The 11,430-nt window shown below is 35.9% G+C and overlaps 1 protein-coding gene across 1 annotated transcript; it reads right to left on the reverse strand.

Annotated features, from left to right (window-relative positions):
• Positions 1 to 5,556: 5,556 nt before the first annotated feature.
• Positions 5,557 to 6,349, reverse strand: LOC110104510. The gene has a single exon (XM_020833661.2). It carries the CDS (start codon positions 6,278 to 6,280, stop codon positions 5,819 to 5,821), a length of 462 nt encoding a protein of 153 aa, XP_020689320.1. The 5' UTR covers positions 6,281 to 6,349; the 3' UTR covers positions 5,557 to 5,818.
• Between the last annotated feature and the right edge of the window lie 5,081 nt (positions 6,350 to 11,430).

Raw genomic sequence — 11,430 nt, forward strand, 5'->3', positions numbered from 1 at the left:
CATTATTATAAATAGGTGTGGTACCTTTGAGTCTTGTATGAAGAAAACAAGTAGCTGGCAAATCAAAATTGGAACTTTTAAGAAGTGTAAGAGAGAAATAAAAGTGAGTTTTATAAGTGTTCATCTTCTATTTTAAAATTCCTCCTCTTATAATAGCCTCTTATTTTCCAACAAAGTAGTATCAGAGCCGAAGTTTCTTTCTAAAAAGATGGTGAGCAATGGCATGATCCCCTTCCAAGTCCCAATGCTCAACAATACCAACTATGACAATTGGAGCATCAAGATGAAGGCTCTTCTTGAAGCACAAGATGTATGGGGGATAGTAGAGAAAGGATACAACGAGTCACAAGATGAGTCAAATTTATCACAAGCTAATTAGGATAATTTAAGAGATTCAAGGAAGAGAGACAATAAGGCTCTCTATCTAATCTTTTAAGGATTAGATGATGAAGCTTTTGAGAAGATTTCCAATGCGAAGTCTGCCAAAGGGGCACGAGCAAAGTTTCAGACCTCTTATAAAGGAGCGGAGCAAGTCAAGAAGGTACATCTTCAAATATTAAGAGGTGAGTTCGAAGACTTACATGTGAAATAAGTCAAAGTCGTCTCTGACTAGTTTACTAAAGTTTTAGTCATTTTTAGTCAATTAAAAAGAGATGGAGAGAAGCTAGAATATGTAAGGATTATGGAGAAATCCTTCAATCTTTAGATTCAAAGTTCAAGCATATTGTTTTCATTATTGAAGAAACCAAAGACATAAAGGCTATGACAATCAAGAAACTCCTAGGGTTTTTACAAGCCTATGAAGAAAAGAAAAAGAAGTAGCAAGTGATCACGGAATAACTCCCGAAGACACAAATTAATTCAACTAAAGAAGAGAGCCTCGAGTATGGTAGAAGCTAACACAGAAGAGGCCGTAGTTGAGGACAAGGCCGTGGTCATGGACACGGATGAGATTGGAGCTCTAATAATGACAATAATAATAATACAAATATTGGACAAGGAGGACGTTCAACAAGAGGGCATGGAAAAGAAAAATCAAGTCTAATGTATGACAAATCTCAATTGATGTGCTACAACTATAAAAAATTTGGTCACTATGCTGCAGAATGTAGAACTCCCAATAACAATAAAGTTCAAGAGAAGGCTAATACGTGGGAGAGATAAATCAACAAGATGGTACATTTCTATTGGCGTATAAGGAGAAAGAAAAAAAGTAAATATAATATATGGTATTTGGACACTGGTGCAAGCAACCATATGGGTGGAAGAAAAAACATGTTTGTGAACTTGATGAGTTGATGAGTGGCAATATATCTTTTGGAGATGAGTCCATGGTTGATGTGAAGGGTAAAGGTAATATTCTTATCTAATTAAAGAATGAAAAGCACCAATTCATTTCTAACATCTATTATGTGTCAAATATGAAGAGTAATATCCTATGTCTTGGTCAACTCTTAGATAAAGGTTATGATATTCATTTGAGAGATAAAAACCTTTCTATAAGAGACAATATGAGCAACCTAATTTCAAAGATACCAATAACAAAGAAAATAATGTTCTTAAAAAAAAGAATGGAATGTTCTTGCTCAATATTCAAAATGATATTGCCAAGTGTCTCAAAGCTTATTATAAAAACCCATCTTGGCTTTGGAATCTTCGATTTGGGCATCTTAATTTTGGAGGAATAGAGTTATTATCAAAGAAGAAAATGGTGAGAGGTCTGTCCTACATCAATCACCCAGACCAGCTATGTGAAGGTTGCTTGCTCAGGAAGAAATTCAAGAAGAGCTTTCCAAAGGAGTCAAATTCAAGAGCAAAAAGCCACTTGAACTCATACATACATATGTATGTGGTTCAATCAAGATAAGCTCTCTCGATAATAGTAATTATTTCCTTCTCTTCTCAGATGATTTTTCAAGAAAATATTGGGTATCTTCTTTAAAGCAAAAATTGGAGGTCTCTAAAGTATTCAAAAAGTTCAAAGCCTTTGTGGAGAAAGAAAGCGGCCTCGAGATCAAAGCTATGCAATCTGATTAAGAAGGGAAGCTTACTTCAAAAGAATTTCAAGAATTTTATGATGCCAATAGAATATGTCAACCGTTGATCATTTTAAGATCTCCTCAACAAAATGGGTAGCATAAAGAAAGAATCAAACTATCATTGATATAGCTTGAAGTATGCTCAAGAGTAAGAGGTGACCTAGGAATTTTGGGCCAAAGCTATTCCATGCGCGATTTACTTATACAATCAATCTCCAACAATAAGCATGTGAGGAATGACACCACATGAAGCATAGAGTGGAAGGAAGCCCGGTATCTCTCATCTAAGAGTGTTTGGAAGCATAACCCATGTATACGTACCCGATGAGCAACGATGTAAACTAGATGACAATAGTGAGAAGAACATTTTCATCGGTTATGACTCCAACTCAAAAGTATACAAGTTATATAATCCAAACACTATGAAGACAATAATCAGTTGTGATGTCATCGTCAATGAAGAAGGAGAACGAGTTTAGAACCCACATGGTGATCATTACAACTTCATTAAGGATGAAGAAGTTGAGTAGACAAAGATGAATAAAGAAATATATGAGCCCAAAACACCACCAACTACACCAACTAAAAGTACTCAAGAGGACCCATCATCTTTAAGTGAAGGGTCAAGCGAAAAAGTATCATGCTTTAGAAGTTTATAGGAAATCTATGAGGTAACTGAGAATCAAGACAATCTCACTCTATTTTGCCTCTTTGAGGATTGTGAACCCGTGAATTTTTAAGAAGCCATGCAAAGTAAGTATTGGAAGGATGCAATGGATGAAGAAAATCAAAGCAATCGATAAGAATGATACATGGTAGCTAATTTTTACTTCCAATAGGACACAAGGTAATTGATGTAAAGTGGGTATACAAAGTCGAGAAGGATGGCAAAGGAGAAATCGAGAAATATAAAGCAAGATTAGTGGCAAAAGGTTACAGCCAAATAGTTGTCATCGACTATGATGAGGTATTTGCTCTTGTTGCTCAACTTGAAACTACAAGGTTAATCATTTCTTTACCAGCTCAAAATAGATGAAAAATACATCAAATGGATGAAAAAACTGCCTTTCTAAAGGAAGTCCTTGACGAGGAAGTCTATATTCAACAACCACCGGGCTGTAAAGTCAAAGGGCAAGAAGATAAGTTTTTGAAGCTGAAGAAGGCTGTCTACAAGTTAAAATAAGCACATAGGGCATAAAACAACTGCATCGACAATTATTTCCTTGATAATAACTTCATTAAATGTCCTTATGAGCATGCCCTCTACATTAAAGTTAAGGATGAGGATATTTTGATAGTATGCTTGTATTTGGATGACTTGTTCTTCATTGGAAGTAATCTATGTAAGTTTCAATAATTCAATGATGTGATGCTAAAGAGTTTGATATGATGGACATTGGATAAATGACATATTACCTTGGTATTGAAGTTAAGCAAAAGGATAAATGCATCTTTATTTTACAAAAAAAATGTGGAAAAGAAATACTCATGAAATTAAATATGAATGATTGCAACCCTATAAGCACCCTAATGGAATGTGGAGGTAAATTATAAAAATAAGGAGAATAACAAAATGGTTAATCCAACATTTTTCAAGATCTTGGTCGTTATCCTGCACAACCTGACATGCACTAGGTTGAATAACCTTTATGCTATTGGAGTTGTTAGTCGTTATATGGAGGCATCAATCACAACTCACTTAAAGGCTACTAAGACAATTCTTCGATATATCAAAGGGACGATTAACTTTGGCTTATTTTATTCATCCTCAAATGATTTTAAGCTTATCAGATATAGTGATAGCGACTGGGTCAAAGACTTGGATAAGCGAAAAAGCACTATGGGGTTCGTGTTCTACATGAGAGACACTATTTTTATTTGGATGTCACAAAAGCAACCAATCATTGCCCTTCCTATTTGTGAAGCTGAGTATATTGCCGCAACTTCATATGTCTGTCATGCAATTTGGCTTCGAAATTTATTGAATGAGTTAAGGTTGTCGTAAGAAGAGCTAACAAAGATTTGTGTCGATAACAAGTCAGCTATCCTTTCAGCCAAAAATCCTATTTTTTCATGATCGAATTAGACATCTCGACACCCACTATCACTTTATCAGAGATTGCTTCACAAGAAAGTATGTACAAACAGAGTATGTGAAGACTCATGATCAAGTAGTTGATATATTCACCAAGCCTCTCAAGCATCTCAGGATAAGAATATTGCTCGGTATAAAAAATCAAGTTAAAGAGGGGTGTTGAAAATTAAACTTGATTAAATGAGCCTTTTAATTGAGTGAGCCTTTTAATTAAGCTCAATAGTCTTGAAAATACATTAGAAAATTCTAGTCTTATTTTATAAAAAATATTTTAGAAGATTCTAGAAATATATTTTAAAAGTGTTATTTAGAGAATTTTAGAATATGTAATTAATGACTTTTATAAATGAAGATGGGAAAATATTCTATAGAGTTAACAATAGTCATTGGATTAAAACGTATTGGCATGATCATAATGAAAGTGTCACTAGTATAAATAGATGTGGTGTCTATGAATTTTATATGAAGAAAAATCAAGAAGAGTAAGTATAAAATAAAAGTGAATTTTATAAGTGTTCGTCTTCTCTTTTAAATTCTTCCTCTTACAATAACCTCTTATTTTCCAACATTTATCTAATTCCAAAGCAATCTCCTTTCTTCAAAGCATTTGAAGCATAAATCACTGAAAGTTCAAAAAAGGCAAGGTTGTTATAAAAGAGCGCCATGGAATAATTGACTAGAAATGAAGGTGGGCTTAAAAGAGATTGGGTAGGAGTTCCATTTGATCCAAATCCTACCCACAGGAGAATGATCAAAGTTGTGAACGCTATCCTCCTTACCAAATAACCTGTGATTATTGCAAAATCAAAGGCATTCAAGAGAACTCATCTGCAACTTGGCTTCCAAACTAACAAAGCTACATGTGGATATAGTAACGGTGATATAACAAATCTCATGTCACCATTCTGAAGGTTACTTCAGGTGGAGATACTTAACAATTAAGCGATTAACTTTGCTGAGCAGTTCATCCCTTCCCATGCAATTTCAACGGTTTGGCTTGATTCCAACAATTCTTCTTTTTTTTTTCTTTCTTTTTTTAAATTAATCAAGCCCAACCGCAAAATCATCACAGCTGGGATGGTGGTTAACTGCATGCTACAATAAACCCTACAGTTCACAGTAAGAAGATCTGCAACAGTGACCTTCCTACGGGAGTCTTAAAGATGAACTTCCTAGAAGCTGGGCTATCAATAAGTATACAGAAAAGTGTAATCCAAAATCAGTTGCCCTTTCTCTTGACACCAGGCTTATTCTTCCTCCGATGATCCTCGACATAAAGAAACGAGTCTACTTTTGATCGCTAAAGCGAAAATGTTTTTTCCTTTAAAAATAGTTTGGCAGGGAGCTATGGAGAAGAGAAGTGTTCGAAGTATAAAATTGAGTTCAATTTAAAAGAAAACAAAAACAAAAGAACTACAGATATCAGGCAACTATTTATGTTCCAAGCAAGTCAACAACTTCGAATTCCGTCAATATTTTCATAATTATTTAGTATTCACTATTAAATATTAGAGCATCATAAAGCACAAGATGAACTTTAGTGCAACCGTCTTCGGTCACTTTTCCTTTCGACACTACACCGACTCGACATAAATCCAAACAACATTTTATAGTTTCATAACCAAATACCAGAAGTGAAGGGAAAGTGGCAATATAAACCCCCTTTCAAAGCTTCATTTCCTTATCAATTCTTCTGCTTCTCCTTCTCCTCCACCTCCTCCTCCAGCTCAAAGGCTGAAACAGGAAACGAGCGAGAAAGCCCCGCGGGAGTCTTAAAGGTGATCTTCCCGGAAGCGGGATCATCAATATACATATCGGTGAGCGTAATCCAGATCAGTATTTCCTTACTCTTAACCCCGGTCATCTTCTTCATCCGCCGCTCCTCGACGAACGCCGTCACCTCAGGGGCGTACGAGACAAGCCGCCCGATCTTCTTGAAGTTGTGATCAGTGCGCTTCTTTTGCTTGAGCCAGACGAAACCGGTTTCGCGGTTGTATCCGACCTCCTCCATATCGTTCAGAGGGAGAAGTCCGCGAGGAAGGTGGACCAGCTCGAGGAGCTCAATCGATTTCTTCTTGCAGATTTCCTCTCCGTGGTAGATCTCGGCGCCTTCTCGGTGGGCTTCGATCGATTGCAGTGTCGCCATAGGATTAGGGTTTCAGACCTCGATTTGGGAAAGTTTGACAGAGGGCGGTGGAGAGAAGCGTTAGGGAGTGGAGCGTATATAGTGTGAAGAAGGACGGGTTCGGTTACGGAAATACCCCTGCGGGTAGTTGGGAATTACGTGGTTGTCATTAAAGAGAGAAGTGGACTTAAGGGTGAGGGTTGGAATTAGTTGGGGGAATTAAATGAAGGTAGTGAAAATACTGTAATGCCGCTGTACTTGGTTTTAAGTAAGAGCGCGGTTGGAAAGGTGTCCTCTTGGATTGGCAGCTAGTAGATATTTCTGTTAAAAAAAAAAAAGGCTAGTTTCGAGGAGAGATTATTACGTGCGGACGCTGAATATCTTTGGAGATGAATGAGAAGGTGACACGTCATGTAATGCACTGTGCATTATGGATGTGGTAACTCCTCATTCGCCTCTGAACGCATTATGTGTCCACACATAATAATTTTTTAGCTTTGAGCCACGGTACAGAAGTGGTAAGATCTACAGTTCTAATGCCGATCGGAACACATTTAATTTATTGATTGGAAGTTTTATTTATTAATGAAGAGATTTAAAATTTAAAATTCATGAATAAGATTAAATATCCTAAATATTCCAAAAAAAAAGCCAATCGGGATCCCCAAGATGCGTAACGTCTTTCTCGGAGCTTATGCACGCATTGGGAGCTTATATAATATTTAAAAAAATTTGGCATTTTGTTGGAATCTAACTACATAAGCTTTATATTTTAAACTAAGCATTCGAAAGGCAGCCAAAGCCAGTCTTAAATAAGAACTTTTATTCTATTCAGTGAACGTACGCAGAGGAAGATTCGGTTTTAGGCAAAAAAGCGTCTGTACCGAGTTTTTTTTCAATGTACCGAGTTTTTTCAAACTCGGTACAGGCGCTTTTTTGCCTAAAACCGAACCTTCATCTGCGTACGTTCAATGGATAGAATAAAAGAGCTTTCCTAAAAGGAGTTTAGGAGGTCCTATTTCTATTTGATCGGTTCAGTTTTCCATCTTTCAACTCATATGGTGATTTGATAATAATTTAAGTATTGCGTGCACAGAAATTGTACTTTTTGTATGAAAAAGTTAGAATGTGAGGTGGTGATGATGCTCATAATGTTTCGGTTTGTTATGATACCTCATGTGAGTAATAAATATAATAAAAGAGTGATAGCTGTGAGCATAAATGTGCCGAGCTGGCTCATAAATAAGGTCATTTCAAATTGCTAATTGGAGTTATCTGTTCACGAGCAAGAACTCTAGCCAAATTATAGTTAAAAGAGCTCAAGTTTCAATTAATGAGGCTTGTCTTGTTGGCTCATGAGCTAGTCAACTAATTCCCTTTTATTTTCTACCGTTTGATTGAAGAAATGTGAAGTCGTCGCTAGTCTCGCAAACTTCTTCAATCGCACTTAGTTTTGTCGATGCCTTCTCCAGCGAGCTCCTATCATGACTTACCTGCTAGTCCTGATGACTTCTAAAGCCAAGCTTTTTTCACGACTTTCCAAATGGTTTCATCGATGCCTTCTCTAGCAAGCTCCCATTACAAATTTCTAGCTAGTCGCTTTAATCCCTTAATTCTCAAACTATCTCAGATCGCAAGCTGACTCACATTTATTTCCATCAGTCACCTCTAGCAAATTCCTATCACAACATTCTTGCATTTGGAGTCGTCGATCTCATGAGTCAAGCTCAAGCTCAATGTTATTATGACGAGTCAACACAAGCTCATCTTATGACCTTATGCTCATTGTATGAGCTCAAACTCAAGTTTATGCCTAACATCTAGAAAGCAAGTCAAGCTCAAGTTTTCTATGAATTGCGCTCAACGGCTCATTTACACCTCTAGTGATAGTATTTTTAAATAACATGAATACTATTTTGTGCAGTTATAATCTTATTTATATGTGTATCATAAATTGTGGAAGGATCTACAACCTAATAATTTTTTGAAGTTATTTCTTCAAGGTCAATAAATAGGACTATAGGAGCATCTTTATTAACAAGATTTTATCAATAAATATTTCACATGGTGATTGCATTCATTTGAGGCTTTTATTAAAGCATGATAAAAAAGAATAAAGTGGAGGGTACCAATATAAATTATCAATCATCAGAAAAAATTCTATAGACTAAAATAGTAGGACAAAAAGCCAAGGAAATTTGAAAATGAACTTGATCTCTAGATTTTAATTGGGCTATTTTGTTTTTTCTTTTCTTAAGAATATTATTTTTGCTTATCTAACAAAGATTGTGAAAAAAGCAAATCTTGATTCATACCTTCAAACTAAGCCTTAAGGTTAAAGAGACCTAGCCATCAAATTAAGGAAAATATTGTTTCTATTTCTCATCTATAAGAATCAATCAAATAAAAAATCGAAGAGCGTAAGCAAGAAAAATAAAGCTCGAACAAAATAAAATGCAAGCAAAATAATTATTTTCAAATATATTCAAATATTATTTTCAAATTTTAATAAGTAGAATAATTTAATAATATTTAAATTTCTGAAAAGTAAATTTTTTTTAGGAAAATAGAAGTAAGATTTATAAGAAAAAATTAAACTAAAATTTGTTAAAGTTTATTGGCCACCTATAATCTTTGTAAGTCTTTAGAAAATTATTAGGCCTCCACAAACCTTTTTGAACCCTCCATTAGCATACAAAGTGCTCAGTCAATTAAAATTAATTATTTATAGGCTCCACAAAACTCTATTGGAACATTATTCAAACACAACCCTTGATCACATCAATGAAATAATTAATGAAAGAAACTCCTCAACACAACAGCCACCATGATTAATGCTTTATGTTGTACTTTAAAATAAGACCGCCGTTATATGAAAGTTAGCATTTTTTAGAGTATATAAGGAGATTATTGACATGTTGGTGCTCACTTACGAGGAAATTAATGAGGTGAATATATATATAACCTATATCATTTATCCAGGTCAACACTTAAGATTGTCATGGCCGCCCGAGGGATTCGAGGCCGGGACATGGGCTTTGCCCAACCGAGCACCCCCCACCCGAGCTAAGCCGTGGTGGGTAATGAGGTGAAAATAAGACCCAAAATGTTATAACTAGAAGAAGCTAAGAGTGTCCTCTCAACAAAAAATGAGAGAAAAGAACGACACTTAAACAAGAACATAAATAATGATATAAAAATAGCTTGGGTGGATTCAGATAGTTAAGGAGCAACTACAACATCCTTATATCAAGAGGCGGCAAATATCTATTTGATGGCTAATGAAAATCCACCAACAACGTAAAGGTTGAGGTAAACAATGTAATGATTTGTAATAAATTTCATGATACCTTGTCTAACGTCTTAAGTAATTTTTTGATAATTTTGAAAAGGAAGCATTATATATCAATGAAAAATCATATAAATTTTGATTCCATAATGAGCTTTAAGATGTCTCGAGTCTTGAAACATTTGTGGTGGTAGAGAAATGGAGAACTTAGCATCTTAGCTTTAAGCGAAAATCTAGCACACAAACAAATAAGAAAAGAGGGGTGCAAGAGTCATAAGAGATATCATACATTTTTTGTGAAAAATCTTGAAAAGGGAGAAAACTATGGGGCCTTGCCTAGCTAGTTGAAATGAATCCACTAGTCTTTTGTTGTTTATTACAAATGATGCCCTTCCTCGGGAGAAGGTGTTGGTTCAATGTAAAAAATATAAAGCACATTACATAGTAGTAGGTAGGTGACAGAGGTTTGAGGGACCCTAGTTAGTGTGCGATCACTATAGAAAATTCACTTAATACCGGCGGCTTGTTCTGGCGGTTATCATAAGCTTTCGGGCGGTTTTGGAATAAACCGACGGCTTTGCGGCGGTTTAAAAGCTTAGGTAAAAACCATGTAGGAAATCGTTTCCGGCAATTTTATACATTGGCAGTAGTTTTCATGCGATCATAACGCCTGTGACCACCGGTTATTTACCAGCGGCATACCGGCTGTTTAATCGCCGGTTTGGTCAGATTTTTCCGGCGGCCAAACATATAAAATTTCGTTGGTAACGAACCAGCGGTTCACCGACGGTCATAACCGAAGGAATTACTGGCGACGCCACCATCGGCATATCGCTGGAGAACTGTCGAAAACTGTCGATACGCCGCCGAAAACTACATACGGTTATAGTGATCTTCCGGCGCCTGATATTAGCCTTCCGGTATCGAGGATTTCGGTGGCTAAACCGTCGGTTGGCCCCCAAAAACCTGTAGCATTTAAAAAAAAAATTGTCAGCCTTTTCTCTATTTTAACTGAATTTCACAATAAACTTTAAACCTACACAGAAAATACAACAATTTTCATAAATATGGGCAACACGCCACTATAATCAATCACAAATATATTCATCAAAATAAATCAACTCATAATAAGTTCATAACCAAACTATAGGTCAAACCAAATAAGTTCATCATAAGTTTACACATAAGTTCATCAAATCAAATAAGTTTACAATAAGTTCATCATAAGTTCATCAAATAGAAAGAGTATTAATCCTCCTCCATGTCTTCGCTATCTGGTGATGCATGTCGCTGCTCTTGCTCTTGCGCTTTCTTCTTTTGATTTTCATCTCTGTAGGATCGCAGCTCTGCCTGTATCTCATTTTGAACCTTTCTCACCTCTTCTATCTCTCTCATTAGTGCTGCAACCCTCACTGCAACCCTCTAGCTTACACTTTCTTCAGCTCCACTAGGATCATAAAATGTTGAGGTAGATAAACTGCCCTCAAGTGCATAGCCTTCTAAACCCAAGCTATATACCCTCCCCCTCTGCCTTCCTCCAACAACATCTGACCATGTATGATACTTAGAATAATGGGTTGATCCTAAAGATGATCCCTCAACAGTGAACTGATGACTTTCCCGAGCTCATACAAAATCATCATGCGAGAATAAATCCATAAAATATAGTGATATTATAATGAGCTTTATTATAATAAATTTATGTTTCCAAACTCTAAAAAATTATACTCACATGAGCTTTTTTAGCCTTTTCATCAACCCACTGATGGTCAGCTTGATGTTGGTGAGTTCTCGTATACAACTCCAGCGGTGTCGGCTCCCGGCCAAGAAACTCTTTCTGAAAATAGAAGATATATTTATAATAATATAAATGTATTCATTA

The sequence above is a fragment of the Dendrobium catenatum genome, unplaced genomic scaffold (genome assembly GCF_001605985.2).
Source record: "Dendrobium catenatum unplaced genomic scaffold, ASM160598v2 fragScaff_scaffold_407, whole genome shotgun sequence".
Classification (NCBI taxonomy): Eukaryota; Viridiplantae; Streptophyta; class Magnoliopsida; order Asparagales; family Orchidaceae; genus Dendrobium; species Dendrobium catenatum.

Coding starts and splice junctions, on each gene's coding strand:
- LOC110104510 (XM_020833661.2), bottom strand. CDS start 6,280: ATGGCGACACTGCAATCGATCGAAGCCCACCGAGAAGGCGCCGAGATC.